Raw genomic sequence first — 20,461 nt, 5'->3', positions numbered from 1 at the left:
GTTGTTAATCACCTATGGTAGCTTGGAATTTTTTATCGCCTAAACAGCATCAGAATTTCAGCTAGGAATGCTTGCATGCGAGCTCAGGAATTCTAAATTTCTTTCACAGCATTTCAATACCCCAAGTATTTGCACTGTAAAATTAAAATAATAAAAAAGCCCAATGGGGCTTCGTCTACCATTATTAACAGGGAAGCTGTTAACACTGGCAGTAAGATGTCCGTTAACAAGAAACCCCTGCTGCGCCGTTGCGATACCAACTGCAACAGCTGCGCGTCGCCTGGGCTAAATATAGCCAAGCCGCCGCCGCGCCGAGGAGCAGCCGCCGCCGAGCCGTCGCCATAGCAACCGCCACAGTTATTTACGTCGTGGCTCAGGGTCAGCGATTTCGACACATTCAGAGTGGCAAGCTTTGCGCGTATTCCGCATCCGCCTGTCGCCGTCTCTTGGCAGCCGCTTTTTCGGCCAAGCACGCTCGATCTAATCGCCGCCGGCGTTGTGGTTCCCGTGCTGCAGCACGACGAGCTGAGGATCAACCAGCTTCGCTACGCCACGCTTTGCGCTAAACGAGCTCAGTGATGGCCGACGAACCCGTCTTTTATTTTATGGCGATTCGCTAAACACTCAGTATTCCAAAAATGCGGATTTCTCTTTGCGTACCTCCATGGGTGAATGATGATGATAACATAAACCTTTTTTTCCCGAAACAGTGTTGCCGAGCACGTAAGCTCGGGGTCACCCGAGGTGACAGGATCACACAAAGTTTTTAGAAGCGCCCACCCTCCTTGGAATTGTTACGCACAATGTGTTTTTATAAAGCATAAATGGCGTCATGCTGAGGGCTATTGCCAGATGGCTACACATCAGGCACAAATCGAGATTTATGTCCCCTAAACGACCCATCTGCACTGATGATTTCCGGTTATGTATCTCGCGAAACCTCGACAACATGCTGAAAGAGTATAAGAAGAAAAAAGGCGCAGTTTTGTCGCAAGGGCGACGCAATCAATGTGACTGTATCAAATAGGAATGTTATACGAAGTAAGGCTAGTAGCTGACTCAACCAAACACAGGTATAACTAAAGGTGGTGGCTTGGGCACGCTGGTACGACATACCTCACATAAAACCAGCGCAAAAAGACGGAGGACCAGTAAGACAATAACACAGGGGGCAGCGGACTTACAACAAGGTTTCTTTGCCACAACCGCGCAATATATGATGTATGGCTTTGCCTTTTATCATTTTGATCGTTCCTTCTTTTTTTTTGTTATATACTGCGCTAATATATGTTGCGCGGTTGTGAAAAATAAACCTAGTTGTAAGTCTGCGCTGCCATCTGTGTCTTGCTTCTACTGGTTCTTTGTCTTTTTGCGCTCATTTCATGTGAAGCTGGTGCGACGAAACGCGACCGTTACTAAGAGTAGAGTGACCTTCGGGTTGTTTATGGCTTGAACCCTAAATATATGACGAGAACACGACACGTACGAAGATATGAACCCTCTGTTGACCCCCTCTAAAGATACGGCGCGCGTGACCGCGGGCGACGACGTCCGGCTGTGAAAGCACGCACTTACTGCCGGAGCCACGCAGCCCCTACTCTGGCACCCCTCCATGCGCGTTTCGCGGGACGGAGATGGTCGGCACGTTTCCTCTCTGCTTGAGCCGCGATCGTCGTCAGCCCTCGCTCGCTTTCACTCGCACATAGACCACGATGCGTGAGGCGATGCTATCGATGTTATGGCGGGATCAAGTGCTCACTGTGCCAGTGAGCGCTTGATAGCGTTCTGCTCTGTCGATTCGAAGTTCTAGACCCGTATTTCTAATAAAGTTATTGCCAGCTAATCCTGACTTTATGCATACTATTATCTATTACTATTCTTCCATAACGAAGATGTCGGGCTTTGGCCGGTACACTTTCCTAGTGGTTGGTGAACTATCGCCATCATTCGAGTCGGGGTTGTCTGTTCACTTATACCAAGAGAGACAAAGCAGCCCGGGTCTTCACAGCGTGTAAACAATCTCGCTGCTTTAGCTCAGAGGCATAAGTTTAGTAACCTTAGATTAGGCCCACTCTTTAAAAGCGCTATCACGAGAAGTTTACAATCGAAAGGTGTGCGTGCGGTCTTCCCACTTAAGGCCAAAATTCGCAATGCTTTCAGTTCATAATTGTTTCTTGCTATTGGCCAGCCGCCTTCGCTAATATTACAATGTATGTCAAACACCAGTCTTCACGAAAATATTCTTTTACAAACAATCATCGAGTGGGACATTTTTATTGCGATATATCAATTATATGGACACTTGAGGCAAATTTGTGCCGTTGCCGCCATGTTCCGCACAAGGACCGAATCGATAATATCGCCCCCGCGCGTCTCATGTTCTATGCGCACGTGAGAGCTTGGGACGGCTGCTCGAGCAGAGATGAAACGTGCCGGCCTGCTCCGTCTGGCGGCGGAGCATGATGGGGTGCCGGTGGGGGAGCTGCCTCGCTCGGACAGCAACTGCGAATTTTCATCGAACGGTCGCGCGCGCTATCTGTACAGAGATCAGTAGATGGCTCATAGCTTTCTACGCGCTGTGCTCTCAGCGCTTACTTCGCGTTGAAGCGACAGACAGCACGAAAACCGGTTCGTTCCCTTGAGAAGCCGTATTTCCTTAAGACATCGTTTTGTAGAGTTACGCCAGACCCGATCCTAAAGGAGTTAGCCCCTAGCCTTACATCGTATAACATTCAAATTTGCTGCTGCCGAATTCATTGCTTCACCTTCGCGGCGAAACTGTGACATTTTTTTTTTGTTGCGGGGCGCTGTATTCTCCCCAAACATGTGATCTTTTTTTACGAGAGAAGAAAGCCCGATATATTGATAGAATCGTAGCTCAAAAATATGCTATCATTAATGCTTGCATTCAGTTAGAGTGTACTAGGACAGGGGAGTGCGCGGAACGAGCTTCTAAAAGTGAAGCCCAAACAGGGTCAATCCGCTTGCAGCGCTGCGATCGGTAGTCTGCAATGTGTCGTCGTTTAAGAGGTGCGCGAGGCTCTGCCGGAATGGTGCAGGGGTAGAATGCCCGCTTCCCGCTCAAAAGGCCCGGGTGCGAATCGCAGCTGCAGATGGTGGGTTTTTATTTTCAGTGTCGTTTTTTATAGCTGTATTGGTTTTCCTTTGTCTCTTAAAACTAGCTTCAGTTGCCACGTGTTGGTTCAAAAAGTAACGCAAAATGAGAAATAAAATAGAAGAAATTTGACAGCGAGCGCAGTTATTTGCAGTGCCACCGCCCGGGATTGAACAAAAGCGTAGAGTATGGCCTCCGAGTATTTCGCGAATACGATACTCGAAACAAAATTTTACGTTTTACGTTACTTTTTCTAGCAATACATAGCAACAGAAGCTAGTTTTAAGAAAAAAAGTAAAAAAAAAAACCAACACAATTATAAAAGGTGACACTAAGAATAAAAACCCACCATCTACATCTGCGATTCGAACCCGGGCCTTTTCAGTGAGAAGCGGGCCTTCTACCCCTGCACCACTTTGGCGGAGCCGCGCGGAACTCTTAAACGACGACACATTGCGGACTACCGATCGCAGCGCCGCAGGTGGATTGACCCTGTTTGGGCTTCACTTTCTGTACATTAGTGCTGCGGCCGTTCTCAGCACTCCCCTATTCTAGTACTCTCTAATTCAGTATCATTTTATTAAAGATGCAGAACGAACTCACCTGACACGTTGCGTGGCCGCAGCAGGTTGTCCTGAATACAGAGGAACTGGTGTTTGTCGTCGCACGGTCTCGTCTCAATTGAGCCGACAGAAGTGTTAAGGACGGCACAGCCGTGGTGAAAGCTGTAGGAAGTGATCTCGTTTCCGTATGCCGAGTTATACTTTTGCCTGCGCAAGGATTGGTGATCGAATGGTCAACAGCGCTACTACTGTGCAGCGAAATCACGAAACTAGTGCGGCAAGAAACTCAGTTTAAGTTATTCTCAAATAGCCCTGATTATGCAATGAAGCAATTCATTAGTTGCTGGCGGGTATGCTCACAGGGATACATTTCTAATATGGCTAGCGACGTACATCAAGTCAGGCTTCGTACTTGTTGGATTCATTGATTCCACACTCGCGCGCGCGCGCGCGCACGCGCACACACACACACACACACACACACACACACACACACACACACACACACACACACACACACACACACACACACACACACACACACACACACACACACACACACACACACACGCACACATTCTTGGCGCGTTTGTGTCAGGGCGACGAGTAATGAATTCGCGTTACAATGTGAGCTTGCTTGGCGGTACCAATGGGAAGTATGGACGCCCGAGAGCAGCCTATGGCGTCGTTGGCACAATGTGCTAGAGGGCCGTCTGCACAACTAGCATACACATGCTGAAAGAAACAATGCACATTGCATAGACTTGTTTGTCTGGGTATACGTGTTGTGCAGACGGCCCTCTAGCACTGTGTGCCAACGACGCCATAGGCTGCTCTCGGGCGTCCATACTTCCCATTGGGCCCGCCAAGCAAGCTCACATTGTAACGAGAATTCATTACTCGTCGCCCTGACACCAACGCGACAAGACTTTCGACCACTCACGCGCCACTGACATATATCTCGCATCTTGCCGCTGCCTGTGACGAGTGTCAGCTGCAAGGGCGACCACGTGCTTTGCGGCAAAGCGCCAACAAAAAGAAATGCAGGACGCGTTCGGAGGGCCAAATTCAAAAATTATTTTCTTTCTTAAAACAAAAAATGATTTGATTAGACTTTCTTCATTACTTAACGATGTGGTCTACTATCAAACGCCGCATGATGAGGAATTTTACTTGGACCGCATCAGTACGAAAAATAGGGTAAAACATGCGACAAATCGCACATTTTCTCTAATTTCACAATTTTTTTCGGGAAGATTTGAAGTCTATTTGGCCCCTAAACATTTTTGCACTAAAATAAACTTTCTTGAAAATCTTACTATTATTGAGATTGGTTAGGGAGAGAGCTCCAGATAGCTCAAGAAAAAATCACGAACTTTGAAGATTTGTGTAGTTTTTGAAGATACGTATATAGCTGGTAGTGAAACACAAACTTTTCGGAATTGATGAATAGCACAACTAAACAGAACATCTGCGATAGCGCAAGCGCGGTTTCGAAGTTCAGCACACAAAAATACATTTCATGCACATTTTTCTATTAGGCACAGTTTTACAAATACAAGCGAACTTCGAGGGGGCGCCACGATCGTCAAAATTTTTTTCCAGCAAAAACGTTTAGGCACAATGCTCTATGTGGCACAGGAAAAAGGCACAAATTTTATCAGCGAAATCTGCGATGCGCGAGCGCCACGTCTGGGTCACTTGGCATGGAATTACCCATATAATTTAAACACTCTCATCAGGGCAATCGGCGAATATCGTGACCGCCTGCAGGGCTCCTTGTGGGTTCTCTTCCGGATGCCGAGCGAGCGTTGTAGTCGTCTAGGTTTCGAAATCTTCACGAGGTGGTACAAGCGACGCAGCGATGGAGTGCTGTCGACTGATCTTCACCAGCTCTTTCACCTGCCCACATAAGCCGAAGAAGAGGGGCATAGTTGTATTCTACCCTTACCAGAATCCTGTCACCGCAGTCACGTATCAATTCTGCTACTACATACAGGGATATTTAAGAGAATTTCAGCGCTACCCAGCCCTGTACTGCTGTTTGCTTTTGCGAGCTGTGCCCGTATGTACTTACAAAAAGAAAAAAAAAATGAACTGGCCTGCGCGGAACGAGCAGCACAGTCACAGCGTAAACTGGAAGAGCAGCCTTCATAGAGCCCGCTGTGAACTGTCTTAGTGCGCCTACCGCAAGTATAGCTGCTTGGTACCCACTTCACAATAAATCATCACATTTTACGAAGTAACGACGCACCCATACGTGTTCCTAAGGGAATATGCTCACCTGCGTAGCTGAGCGTTTTTTTGCTGCTGTGGTGGATGATGATGAGAAAGATGTATGAAGAATGATGGCTGACCCCCCTTGTAATGGGTGGGAAGCTTTTAACCACCGCTCGTTACGCAGTTCACATGGTGTGGCACCAGGCGTGACACGACTCTTCTGCGACGCAATATTGCACCTGTTAACGCGTTTCCTCGCCATACATGACGCCTATATATGGTTTTTAGTTACTAGATAAGATTCAAGCACTGGCGTCGCTCTGTGGTAGAGCACTTTCTTGCCACGCAGAAAGCCTGGGTTCGAATCCCCCGAGGACGATGAACGCGACAGCGTTAAAGAGGTCGTTTCGTAGAAATTTCGTTGTCGGCGGCAGCGTCTTTGATTGTGAGCGAAAAGTCAGCTTTGTCCGGGAGCAGAAATTCGAGGTAGATACAAATAAAGATAGGAGCCGGAAGGTGTCCGCACTTTGGCTCTCCTTGCGGCACGGTTTAGGTCTCCACCGAGAAGCGACGGCAGGCTAGCAATTAGGAAGGCGATACGAACACGGTCCGACTACGCTATCGCGTTTTGCGCGGCAGAAGCATAGAACCGCACCAGGCGTCAAACATGTGAATTGTGCAACGAGTTGGTGGTCTAAAGGCACATCGATAAAAAAGCGCTCAGCCATAATTAATCAACATCGTCAGCAGAAACATCATCAAGAAAGCGTGCAGCTGATAGCTGCGCGTGTAGCCTTACGGACGCGTAGTGGGTACGTTGCCAATTCGGAAAAGGAAGAATTATATGGCGTAGTGTGCACTTCGCAGCAGTACGTGCAGTAAGCATTCAAGGATACTTTGAACGGCATATGTTACGCACACAGACGTTCCTTTCTTTGAGGAGACGTTGAGGTGCCAACCGAGAAACGAAGACAGGCTAGCGATTGAGAAGGCACTGCGAACGGAGCCCGGTACACTATCGCCTTCTACTCTTCAAGGCGAAGCTCAAGCATCCTCCAAAATTTTTTTTTAACAGCGGAGCTGTTGTAGCCGACCTTTAATTCGTGCAGGGCGAACGGAAAACTATCGTCGTCATGTTCCGGCACGCGATCTCTCTGACCACCTCTTCATGTTCTGCTTTTCTCCCAGAACACGTGCGCCAATTTGAGCGGCGTGTGATGCAGCAACACAGATTTGCGAGAGAAGGAGTACAGAGTGGAAGAGAGTGTATTGGCAAGGCGGGATTTCAATCCGCGTACCCGCGATCTGAAGGCGAGTGTCGTAACCACTCGGCTATCCGGACAGGGTAGAAAAGTATAACATAGCCTTGTATTGTGTAGTATAGCAAGGGGGTAGGAAAGGGAAATGAGGCTGAGGAGGAGATATGTGAGGGTGAGGAGGGAAATGAGGATGGGAGAGAGTAAAGCACAAAAAGAAAGAGAGAAACAGAGAGAACGAAATGGAAGAAAGACAGAGAGAGAAAGAAATAAAGACGAACAGAGAAAGAAATAGAAAGAAAGAGGAAGCCAGAAATAGAGACAGAGAGAGGAAAAAAGGCAAGAAAGGGAAAAAAAGATAGAAAGAGAGAGAAAGAGAAATAAATACATCAAAAGGATAGATTGATGGGCTAGTTGGTAGTGCATAATTCTGAACGGTAGCGTAATGAAGCACACGGACGGCGAGTGTGTCCCGTCTTGTTCTGTCGCCGTCCGTGTGCTTCTTTGCGCTACCTTTCAGAATAAATAAATGCATAAACAGAAAAAGAAAGAGGATAAAAAGAGGCAAGAAAAAAGAAAAAAAAACAGAGATGAGAGAAAAAGAAAGAAAGAGAGGAAGAAAGAGAAACAGAGAAGGTCACCCAGCTCCGCACTTCCTTCAGGCTTGGTGCCACTAGTGCGAAGCTGCCTTAAACTTTTCTTTTTCTCATTGCGCGCGATAGCTGCGATGAACAATGGAAGGGTGGCGACGCCGGACAACTATGGCATCAAAATCGGCTGTTGTTGTGACCTCATAACAGCTTACGCTGTAGAACAAACTGGAGAGTGAAATGTCGGTTGCATATCGTGGCAATTGTTCTGACGCTGTTACACAAGTACTCGTGCTTTATATGCTGGTGTATACATTTCGGCAAATACTAGTTCAGCTCATAAAGTTCAGTGAGTTCAGTGGCTTATCGATGCGTCATATATAATTGAAAAGTAGAATGCGATAAGAAACACACGTACCTGAAAAGTTGAGGAACGGGGTCTAGCCAGTGGAAGAACCCCTGTATCATCCGCATGTTCAGCCATACGTATGACGAACCAAGGCCTGGACCATGCAAAATAAGCGACTCGGATCATGTATATACAGGAAAGAGGCACGATCGTAACAAATTCTGCGAATAACGTTATATTGGTAGCTTTTGCCTTTGAAAGAGAAACAAGAAATGGCTAACTATATGCATTTAATGAATGAGCTTGCGACGTTCCTACTGTTCCCAATACATGTCACAGCTGCGTGGTTCATTTATGAAGCTGTTTCCCTCTCAACATTAAGCTTAGGGTATGTAAGGAAAGAAAACCGGCGGCATGATTTTTAATTGCCTACTCTGTTCAGCTGCAGTTTTCGGTCTCGAGGAATTTAACAGTACCTACCCTGCATGTTAACCTTGAAAAAGACCAATTCAGCTGAGAAAGAAAACAACAGCGCATGAAAGCTAATTGAGCACTTCCTCGGCTCATTAACACAGGTTGGCGGCTTTTATGGGCGAAGCACCTTAGGACCTCGGCGTGTCGGCGTGCATCGTGCATCGTCGTCTGCTGTCGCGGCGTGCATCGTCGTCTGCTCTTGGGACGGTCCATTTGCTTGAGCACAAAAGAGGGCGCCACCGCCTCAGCGCTCGCCTTGTGGCGAGAGAAAGCGAACGGCGCGCGTTGAAGGCGGAAGCCGTGGAAGCGCTCTTTCTGCTCTGAACGCTGAACTTCCAGCTCGCAAAGAACAAGAACGCGTCTTCGCCCGCGATAGACAACTCCGACGCAGGCAGCGTCTGCTAGCGAGTTTCTTCATAGAAAAAACCGACTGCTCGCGCTACACAACTGCTCACCGGCCACCCCGTATATATAGGCACTTGATCTTTACCTGCAATGTAGTGCCGGTGGGAGATTTCTCTTGTGCGCAATTGAACATGTTCAATGCGTGCATGTTCACTAAAACATGTTCAAGCGTGCATGTTCACTAAAAGCGGACTGCGGGTCTCCGAGTCTAATCTTTCTCCTGTCTCTCAATGTCCATTAGCAGTGATATTGCTGAGGAAAACACCGGCGCACACTGCATGCTCCGTCCCTTCACAGGTTTGACGTTGGTGGAGCTGAAACACCCTTCCCTACCTGCTCCGCCCCTCCCCAATTTTTTTACAGCTGCACACCGCAAACTACCGATAGAGTTTTGTTGCATACCATGTGGTGATTAACGGCTTTCACTTTTCACGGTGATACATTCCTTATCATATTCTCCCTCTGAACGTCGTTTTCCCGTGCAAGCTGAGCTCGCCCTCAATCGGAGCGTCACCGATGTAGTGTGAGCGCCCGCAGCCTCGACCAGCTGCCGCTGCGGATCCTCTGGTCAAGCGAGACAAAGCTTGCTGCATCATGCAACCTGGCTGCGCATTTCTTCTTTTCAAGCGAAGATTATAATTCACAGAATACGGTGAATTCATGCGCAGATAAATAGTACAGCTTGCACTAAGTCAAGCTAGGCTAGGTCACAGCAGAGCTGGTGCGCACGTTTCAGCTTCCCTTGTTAACCATGTGCACATAATGTTCGGGCGGTGATTGAGCGCGCGCCGGTTCATGATGATGATACTGTTCGAATTACGACACATGCCAAAGCTCCGCCATAACAGATCTGCTGTGAAACTCCTACAACACGTACGTGCCACTGAAATTGGGCAAATCCCACTACTCACCAAGCTGGTCCACTAAAAATTAACAAGAAAACACACGCACCGCAAACACCGATTAAGATTTCAGTACAGACGTAACCAATAAGTGCGGGAGACTTAAACGAACCGTCGGGATTAAACCAGTCAAACATCGGGGCCGCACGTTTCAGCTTTTCTTGTTAACCAACTGTACAGAGCGCTTCGGCGGTGATTGAGGATAATTTTTTATCTACGAGGACACGGCAAACCTCGGCCATAAAAGCTCTCCTAGAAGAACCCGCGGTACCGGCGAGTGTACCAAAATGCGGCACTCGGAGGTGCGCCGGTCAAATGCGTATTTGTATGAGCCGTTCTCCAATAATTGACGCTGTCTTAATTATGGGCTTGTTTAATACGGCAATCCGATATTTTATAGAGGACAGTTGTCATTTCACGTTTCCGCATTTTATTGTTGCCTTGATATGAACACATGAGCACTCGTTGTTACGTGTAGCACCTGAAGTGTTGCGCTGCTAAGCAAGTAAATGAAGGTCCAATTCCCGGCATGGAGGAAGGAAAAAGTTGGGAGAGAGCATTGGGCTATGCGATAGAAAGAAAGAAAGAAAGAAAGAAAGAAAGAAAGAAAGAAAGAAAGAAAGAAAGAAAGAAAGAAAGAAAGAAAGAAAGAAAGAAAGAAAGAAAGAAAGAAAGAAAGAAAGAAAGAAAGAAAGGGAAAGGAACGTCTGTGCGCGTAACATTGGCTGTTCAAAGTATCCTAGAATGCCTACTGTTGCGAAATGCACATACGCCGCATAATTCTTGCTTTTCCGAATGGAAACCTACCCACTATGCGTCCGTAAGGCAACACACCCACCAGCGCAGCTGCATGCTTCCCTGATGCTGTTTCTGCTTACGATGTTGAATAATTATGGTTAAGTACTTTGTAATCAATGGGCCTTTCGACAGCCAAACCATTGCGCATTTCGCATGTTTTGACGCCTGGTGCGGTTCTACGCTTCTGCAACGCAAAATGCGACAGCGTCATCGGACGGTGTTCGTATAGTCTTCAGAATTGCTAGCCTACCTTCGCTTCTCGGTGGAGACCTAAACCGTGTCACAAGGAAAGCTAAAGTGCTGACGCCATCCGGCTGCTACCTTTATTTTCATCTGTCTCGAATTTTCGCTCACGGTCAACGCTGATTTACCGCTCACAACCAAATACACTGTCGCCGCCGACACCGATACCGGCATTCCGCCAAAGCGAGCTCTTTAACGATATCGCGTTAATAACCTGCATCCGATTAGTTGCACAACAGCAGTGTCGAGACCGCTAGACTGAGTTGGTAATATTTGGCGCATTGTAACTTGTTAGGAACTCAAATGATGCAACAATTTTTTCAGAGATAATGATAGACAGCGTTCTTGGCTTTAATCGTGGAGACAAAGAAAATATTGAAATGACTTTTTAAAATTCACGGGAAAGTGTGTTTGGCGGCCAAACTTCGTAATATTTTGTTGGCTAACGAGATTTTTTTTAAGCAGAACTAACTTAAGAGTCTCGTTGGGTTCAAAACCTGCGCCGAACGTAAATTTCATAAAAGTCGGGATTGGTAAACAGACCTCGTGTTCTTTCTTATCCGCACACACCCATAAGCTCGAATGTAAAGGTGAACCGGTACGGTTGGTTTACATGGCTAACGTCCCAAAGCGACTGAGTCTATGAGACACGTCGTAGTGGAAGCGGCACTCTCTTATTATTGAACCTCATTAATGATCGCTTGTTACGCCATGCGATTGCCCTGGTAAGTACACAACACATTGGCATCTTCACACAACAACGTATACATGGAGGCATGAACGAACCATAAGCGAGAACACACACAAACACGCACCTTAGAATATCAAGGCTTCTAGGTGACACATACTCTGACGGCATCTTGAGGGCTATATATACCCTTATTTCGAGGTTGCACACATTGTACCGGTGAGCAGCCACGAACATTGACATATATACCGATGTTTTGAACCCAGATTTTTATACCTCACTACGTGCATATACGTGTACCATGACGAAGCTCAAAACTGGCATTCTAACATAATCAAGAAAAATGGTTTTCCTAAATTTTTCATAGGACTGTCACAATTACGACATAACATACTACGTCCAATAGGGGTGGTAATGTGTACCAACCCTGAGACGCTGAGTAATAATGACTCGTTTAGCTCTCATATATTTCTGTTGTTGTAAAACGTTAGCGACACATAGTAAAGTGGACTTGAGAGAGTAAATGCCACAGTTGCTAACTTTTGACGGCCCCGCCTTTTTTTTAGGGACACATCATGGTGCGAGACTGCGGATTTATTTTCAACGCATGTGGTTTTTCAAGAGCACCTAAACCTAACTACACTGGTGTTTTTGCATTTAGCCTCCATCTAAATGCGGCAGCCGTGGCCGGAAATTGAACCCGCGTCCTCACGCTTACCACTGCAACATTACATCTGCTGGGCTACCACGGAGAGTGCGGGGCAAGCGCAAGATGAAACAGGTTCCATGGAGTTCGGGAACAGAAAACGCTCACATAGTTCCCAGAGCGATTATGCCGCATTCTCCATGAAAAATTAGGCGTAAGTATGCCTCGAGTAATATGAAAACCCCTTACTATTACGATGTCATTGCTTAGTCATTCGAGTGAAACCACAATAAGTTTTGTTTGTTTCTTGGGCGAAAAAAGAAACGGGAAAATTGGCACGAGGCAGGTCATTAAAATAAACTCCTGTCTGTATTCAAAGCTCTGTCTACGTCTTTTTTGGAACACGAAAGTGTTTTATGCCGGGATCCACCAAGACTTCACTGACGTATTACCGTCACGGATATGACGTTGTAAAATGTACACTAACAGATGACAAAAAGTTATATCGCTGGGAATCGAACAAACGACCCCTCGCTTCACAGCGCGCGGCACTAAACCACTCGACCGTACGTTCTTCAGCCCACTAACGGCGAGCTATTTATATACACCATTTACCGCTGTTGGTACTCAGAGCTCGGTGGCAGTTCAGCGTGTTCTCTTTATCACCAGCGAGATGGCGCGCTTTAAAGGCCGTCGCCCCGCTCATTGCGATGCCCGCGTGCCTCCCACCAGTACTTTGCCCACAGGGTGCGGTTCCCCGTGCGCGCATTCTTATCTCATGGTGGGGGCAGTTTGTACGTCTTGTGCGTTCACCGCAAATGTTTTGCTGAAGTTACAGAGCGGGCGAAGGCCACTTCGCTCGCTACAGCGCCCGCGTTTGCGAAAAGAGCCCGCTGTTCAAACACTAAAAAAAGGTATCAATTTTGAGAGCTGTATATAGTTGGCGCTCGTCCTGAGTATACTTCTGCGTTCGTTTCGTGCGTCCTTCTTTGTGTCTGACGGTGCTATAGCTGCCAAACACCAATAGGCATTGTACAAGCTCTCATATATCAATGCACAATAAACGCTAAAGTACCTCTGTGAAGACAAGTCTCTTTTTCGTACTATGCCGATTCCTTTGAAGGAGGGATCAGCCATGTTCTTTTTCCAACCTTTTGGGTGTATACATCGGTCAAACCGTATGAACTATTTTGCGCTCGATACCTTCTTTTTGTTACATATATGGACACTTTCTCTTTATGAGCATTGCTTGGACATATTCGCAAGGCGTTTCATTTTCCTGAGGTCAACTGTTCTCACCATGTCGCTGCAGCGTTGCTTGCACATGAGAAACGTCATAGGTGGTATGCAGGCTGAGCAGGTACTTGTCAGGGCCACAGAAAGCGCGAGCGTCGTCGAAGGTCAGAAGCTCGCCAACAGTAACCGTGAACCGATCATCCTCGTGACCATGGTCTCCCCCTAGAGGATGTGATGAAGAACTGTGCTTTAGGATGTGCAGCATGAACACAGAGCCATTCTAAATACTCTTGCTGTGTTTATTAATGCCCTTTCCAGAGACAGAGAGAAAGCTATTCATTGCTTGCCCGTCATTATTCGACAGATCGGAACCGCATCTCGTATACCATGGTGACGACTTATTCATAGAGTCTCACGGTCATCTGGCCTTTAGGCCCACTGCTACTCTGATCAAATGATAGCGGGTGACATGATTTGCATTTGCTCAGGGCCCGATATATCAGCAGTGAACCTGTTCAGGCGTTCTCACGATACTCCGGGACGCCGGACAGGCGGCTGCTTGCTGGCAGAATGCGCCGGTGGAAAAATACAGCCCTGGTCTGCGTGTGCGCAGTCCCCATAGCAAGCAAGCATCGCTTCCTAGTGAATCTCGATTGGCTTTAGTAATTAATTGCGGGGATTCCCCGTGCCAAAACCCCAATAGGAATATGAAACATGCCGTAGTAGAGGGCACCCGAAATTGCGACCACTTGGTGTTGGTTAGCGTGCGCCTAAATCTAAGTACACAGGCCTCTATACCATTTCGCCTCCATCGAAATGCGACCGCGGCGGCCAGGATTGCACCCGCGAGTTTCTGGCCACAGCGGGCTTCGTAACCACTATGCCACCGCGACGGCTCTCTAGATTGACGTGCCTCAGGCCAAAACGCTAGAGCGTTAGGCGGCCATGAATCAATTCTTTCCATGTAATGTTATTTTTCTTATTAGCTCTCGCAGACGTTTTAATTAATCTGTACTCACATGTCTACCAGCCTGTCACGGTCCCACAATGGGCTAATAGTATTATTATTCATATAATGTCAACGGGGCAACACTTTTTTTTTCTTATTCCTCGAAAGTTTTCAGTGCCATTGTAATCATTCGCACTAATGCACCTTAATATAACATTCTGCAAGATTGACCCATTTATCGCCAGTCCATCATAATTCGCACCTGAAGAAGGCATTTAAAAATTGCCTGGCTCAAGTTCCTTCTTTAAATGTATATCTTGTTGTTCGACTGCGCCCGTGCAACTGAAATACCTCTAATGGCTGGCTTCACGGTCATTCGCCAGCAGTAGAAGAGTGAAAGTAACTGAAGCTGAGGCAGCCAACCATAACAATACGACGGCCTTCACTGAGGCAGAATGCTGATGTTGCAAGAAAAGAGTTCAGAGCCGAAGGAATCACACAACTTCGCCATTTTCTTTCCTTCTTTGAGATGCGAACAACGTTACTTCGCCAACTGCAACATTGACCATTGTTGCTTCCGATATACGTCTAAGCATAAACACCACCACCACAGTGGAAGGGACGTATGTGATGCCCCTGAGCTGGCCACCACTACTGCGCATATTCATATTGTCACGGGGTCTTGACGTTGACGAAGGCAGCAGTCCTCGTGTCCAAGATGAAACTATTTGGCCGGACTTGTGGCCGGGAAACGGGAAACGGAGACTCAAACTTATGCAAGCAATGCCTGCTGCACAAGCAAGACACGCTATACAAGCAATGCACTCTGTCATCGGCGTCCAGACCCAAACACGGTCGCCGGACAGGTGTTCCACTAAGCGTCGTCGAAGATTGTAACGGCGGCTTGCGGATATCTGGTGATTCTTGATGCGTAGGCGGGCGAGTTGTCGGGATTGTTCGGAGCGCTGAAGGCAGAGCGCAGCGTCAGATTGTCCTCATCACTGACGGTCGGCAGCATGGCGTCGAGCGTCGTCGAGGGGCACCTTCCGTAAACTAGCTTTACCGGCATCATGTCATGTGCGTTGTCGCTTGCACTGCCGTGTTGTAAGCGAATGTTATGTACAGAAGGATGGTGTCCCATGTCTTGTGTTCGACGTCGACGTACATGGCCAGCATGTCGGCGATGGTCTTATTTAGACGTTCGCTTATGCCATTGGTCTGTGCGTGGTAGGCTATGGTATGGCGGTGGCTTGTCTGGCTGTATTCCAAGATCGGCTGGGTTAGGTCAGTAGCAAAGGCCGTACCTCTGTCGGTGATGAGGACCTCTGGGGCGCCATGGCGGAGGGTAATGTTCTCAACGAAGAACTTGGCTACCTCGACGGCACTTTCTTTAGACAGGGCCCTGATTTCGGCGTAGCGGGTAAGGTAGTCCGTGGCTACGACGATTCACTTGTTACCGGACGTCGACATAGGAAATGGCCCCAGCAAGTCCATCCAGGTCTGCTGGAAGGGTCTACGAGGTGCATCGATCGGCTTAAGAAATTTCGTTGGCCTTATCGGCGGTGTCTTGCGTCGCTGACAGTCCCTGTGTGCCCTCAAGTAGCTAGCGACGTCAGCGGTAAGGCGTGGCCAATAGTATTCTTCTTGTATCCTCGCGAGTGTGCGGTAAAAACCGAGGTGGCCAGCCGTCGGGTCGTCGTGCACGGCCTGCAGAATTTCTGGTCGCAGTGCTGAAGGCACAGCCAAGGTAGTTGGCTCGGGCCGGCGAGTACTTTGCGAGGACGTCGTTTTGCAAGAAAAATGGCGCCAATCCTCGCCTGAATAACTTTTGGTACAACAGTGTTCTTGCACTCAAAGCACTCTACCATAGGCTTCTTAGTTATGGGTCGCGTCGCTGTTGTTCGACGAAGTCGACGGCACTTCTGGGTCCCAAGCAACTGTCCTCGTCGAGATCGTCATACGGTGGCGGATCATCTGGTGTGCGGGACAGGCAGTCGGCGCCAGAGTGCTCATGCCCGGACTTGTAAACGACGGTAAAGTCGAATTCTTCAAGTCTCAGACGCCATCGTGCGAGGCGACCTGAAGGGCCTTTCAGGTTATCTAGCCAACACAAGGTGTCGTGGTCGCTCACAACTATGAAGGGCCTGCCTTGAGGTAGGGGCAAAACTGTGATGTAGCCCAGATAATGGCAAGGCACTTCTTTTCTGTTGTGAAATAGTTCGCTTCCGCCTTGGAAAGCGACCGGCTATCATAGATGATAACTCTTTTCAGTCCGTCAGTCCTCTGCACAAGGACTGCGCCGAGTCCTACGTTGCTTGCGTCGGTGTGGACTTCCATATCGGCGTATTCGTCGAAATGAGCAAGTATCAGAGGCGTTTGCAGGCGCCATTTCAGTTCTTTAAATACTTCGACTTGCGCCATTTCCCACTTGAATTCGACTTTGGTCTTGGTGAGTCTAGTAAGTGGCTCCGCGACGCGTGCAACGTTTTTGACAAACCGCCTGTAATAGGCACACAGGCCGAGAAATCGACGCGCAACCTTCTTGTCGGTGGGAGCGGGAATGTAACGATGACGGCTGCCTTCTGCGGGTCAGGGTGGCCTCCATAGTAGCTGATGGCGTGTCCTAGGAAGAGGAGCTCTTTGTAGGCGAATCGGCACTTGTCCGGTTTGAGTGTTACGCCAGAGAACGTGATTGCCTGAAGCACTCTTCCAAGCCGTCGGAGGTGTTCGTCAAAGTTGGGAGCGAAGGCGCCGACGTCATCCAGGTCGACTAGGAAAGTCTACCACTTTAATCCAGCCAGCACTGTGACCATAACACGCTGGACCGTCGCAGGTGCCGAGCAAAGGCCAAATGGCATGACGTTGAAATTAAACAAGCTGCCTGGTGTTATAAAGTCTGTCTTCTCGCGGGCTCTCTTGTCGACTTCAATTTGCCAATAGCCCGCCTTGAAGTCCATCGAAGAAAACTGAGTGCTTTGCGTTACAAAGTCGATCCAAGGCGTCGTCTATCCGTGGGAGGACGTGTAAGGCCTTGTTCGTGATCTTGTTCAGGCGACGGTAATCAACACAGAAACGCAAAGTTCCAACCTTCTTCACCAAGACTACTGGTGATGCCCACGGACTCTTCGATGGTTGTATGGTGTAATCCTGCAGCATTTCGTCGACTTGTCGCTTTATAGCTTCCAGTTCTCGCGTTGAAACCCGGTAGGGACTCTGACTGAGTGGCCGAGCATTTTCTTCCGTTATGATACGGTACTTAGCAATGGGTGGTTGACGAACCTTTGATGACCACGAGAAACAGTCCTTGTACTGCTACAGAAGTCATCGGACCTTCTGCTGTTGGCGCGCGAGAAGACTTGGATTGAAGTCGAAGGATGGTTGGTTTCCGTTTTCGTTTGGGAGCTGGACACAGATTTCCAGCAGCGCTTCGGTCCTCTCCTTGCGAACGACGCTCATAAACGTGGCGAGGCAATATTCACTGTCAATGAGACAAAATAGAGCTCACCAAAGCGTGGGTAACAACTGCAGTGTTTCAAAGCAATGCCCCGTACATGCATCTCTATGATGTTCCTAAGGGAATGAGCTCATGGATATAAGATAAACCGAAAGCCTTGGCCCCTCCCCTCCTCTTTTTTCTTTATTCACACCATGTTTTTCGGCGGTAGTCCTACCTGCCATATTTTGTCACCGTATACTCAGGAGGTGCTCAGATTTTGGCGATCGTGTGTGAAGGAAGGTGCCGTGGCTGTATGTATGCAGGTGCCTGCCGCAAACATGCTAGTCTGGCAGCTTCAAGTAGCATAATAAGGCGGCAATAGGGCCAGTTGGTACGTCTTCATGCTTGTGATGCGCATCACCCTGTGTTTCTCGTTTTTTTCTGGTCTGTGTCTACCTGCAGCGCATCACAAGCGCGTAGCATGCTTCGAAGTGCTTCAAAAAGCACGTATATCCACAGTCGGAAATCGCAAAAAAGTATGACTGACGGAAACTTTCACAAATATTGATGACACCTCTATCCTGCTGTTTGACTATAATCTACTTGTCCCTTGCACTTTCTTCGCTGTGACGTGAAATTACGAACGCATGTACGCGTATAACTAGTATGTTTTGTAGGTGAATTACGTGTGACGTGTGACCTGTCGGTGCCACGCCTCCCATTGTGAACTAAAATATACCGGATCCTTGGCCGGAACAGCACACCATGCTGGCCAGAAGACAAAGGCAGGTCCCCCGAAAATGCATGATCCTGCGATGAAGATAAGAAAGAAGAAAGTAGCACGTTTACCCGAGAGATCAGATTGTGCGCCGCGGTTAACGTTAACAGTAGGCAGCAATGCGTGTAAAGGTTCCTGCTTCAAAACACACACACAACACACAACCCACACACACACAACACACAACCCACACACACACACACACACACACACACACACACACACACACACACACACACACACACACACACACACACACACACACACACACACACACACACACACACACACACACACACACACACACACACACACACCTACGAGTGTGGCTTTCGGACGCACCCGTGACGTTAGTACTCTCGTACATGCAGTGCTGAAGATTGGGCGGGTCGGCATTGCATTTCGATCTTGGCACGGCGCCGTAAGGGAACCGAAGAAAAACCCGCCGTGGTAGCTTGGCGCGTAAGGTGTCGCGCATCTAAGGCCGAGTGCGCGGGTGCCATTGCAAGAAATGCGGCCGTATTTCGCTGTGGGCGAAATGCAAAGTACACTTGTGTGCTTAGATTTTAGGTGCACGTTAGAGAATGCAAGGTGGTCGAAATTAATCCGGAGTTCCGACTAAGAAATGCCTCATAATCATATTGTGGTTTAAGCACGTAGAACTCCGGCATTAATTAAAAAGCCGAAAAAAGGATGACGGGCCAGGAAGGAGAAGGCGGGGCGCTTCTTGAGGCATCATTCACACAGCCTTTAAACGCTCCGTCGCGTCACCATCAAGTGAAAAAAAGAAGAAAAATTCATGCTGTTCATGACATTGCATGTCATGATTTTTATGTTATGAGCTGTCATTTATGTTCGTAATACGGTCATCGTGTGCAATACCAATTTTGGTATACATCCCACTAACGAAACGACCAGGAGAGCACAAAGTCGTGGCGGATAGATAGATAGATAGATAGATAGATAGATAGATAGATAGATAGATAGATAGATAGATAGATAGATAGATAGATAGATAGATAGATAGGCTCAAAGTCGCAGGAGTTCGCTAAGAAATGCTTCGCATTTGAAAAACGTACAGCAGGCGCGACAGATCAGTGTGAAAATAGGTGACGGCGGCGGTAACGTTGAGAGTAGCACGTTTTTATGCAGCGTTGACTGACTGATCCCACGGTCGCCTAAACCTAGAGAAACGAAATCAGTATTATGCAATAAATAAGTTCAATAACTTCTTGTCTATGTAATTAATGTTCGCGAACTAAGAATAAACAGTTTAGTAGTCTACCAGGAACACGACGTTTATGTTGTTGTAGCGCACCAAACGGACGGATATTCATCACCTCGGTTGCCATGCATGACAAGCACATACCTGCTTTCGTTAAGCTGAGCGGTTTTATGGTGCTGTTGTTGCTTTGCAAGCGGGGAGAGTGACGACAGCACGAAGCTCGGCGACGAAGAAATATGTCGTTGTGAAACACGTGCAGGCATCGCACTGTGTGAAGCCATGTGATTAAGAACAAAGCAAAGACTGAAAGATGCCACAGCTAGAGACCCAGAACTGCAGCAGGTCATAAAAAACACACTAACGAATTGTCTGCGGTGGAAGGTGTGCGGATGAAAGGCACCAAAGTTGTAATTCCTTCCAAGCTTAGAAAAGAAATGCTCTGTCAGTTGTACCGGGGGCATCTGGGCATGGCCAAGTGCATATCACGAGCACGCACTCTCATGTACTGGCCGAGGATGGCATCTGACATAATATAAACGGTTGAACAGTGTGAGACCTGCGAAATACAATCATACAAACAACCCGCTG

General features: G+C 47.9%; 1 protein-coding gene across 1 annotated transcript in view; it reads right to left on the bottom strand.

Annotated features, from left to right (window-relative positions):
* The window catches only part of LOC119400987 (uncharacterized), a 95,087-nt gene that overhangs the window by 55,584 nt on the left and 19,042 nt on the right, over nucleotides 1–20,461 (bottom strand). Inside the window, exons 2-5 of the mRNA XM_037667870.2 lie at nucleotides 18,610–18,680; nucleotides 13,549–13,707; nucleotides 8,163–8,247; nucleotides 3,719–3,885 (exon numbers count right to left, since the gene is read on the bottom strand). Coding sequence (XP_037523798.2) covers nucleotides 3,719–3,885; nucleotides 8,163–8,247; nucleotides 13,549–13,707; nucleotides 18,610–18,676 — 478 coding nt within the window. The 5' untranslated portion in view covers nucleotides 18,677–18,680. The remainder of the gene's footprint in view (nucleotides 1–3,718; nucleotides 3,886–8,162; nucleotides 8,248–13,548; nucleotides 13,708–18,609; nucleotides 18,681–20,461) is intronic.

Source organism: Rhipicephalus sanguineus, chromosome 1, assembly GCF_013339695.2.
Source record: "Rhipicephalus sanguineus isolate Rsan-2018 chromosome 1, BIME_Rsan_1.4, whole genome shotgun sequence".
Lineage (NCBI taxonomy): Eukaryota > Metazoa > Arthropoda > Arachnida > Ixodida > Ixodidae > Rhipicephalus > Rhipicephalus sanguineus.
The sequence above is the reverse complement of the archived record's forward strand: the minus strand, read 5'-3'. Positions and strand labels throughout refer to the sequence as shown.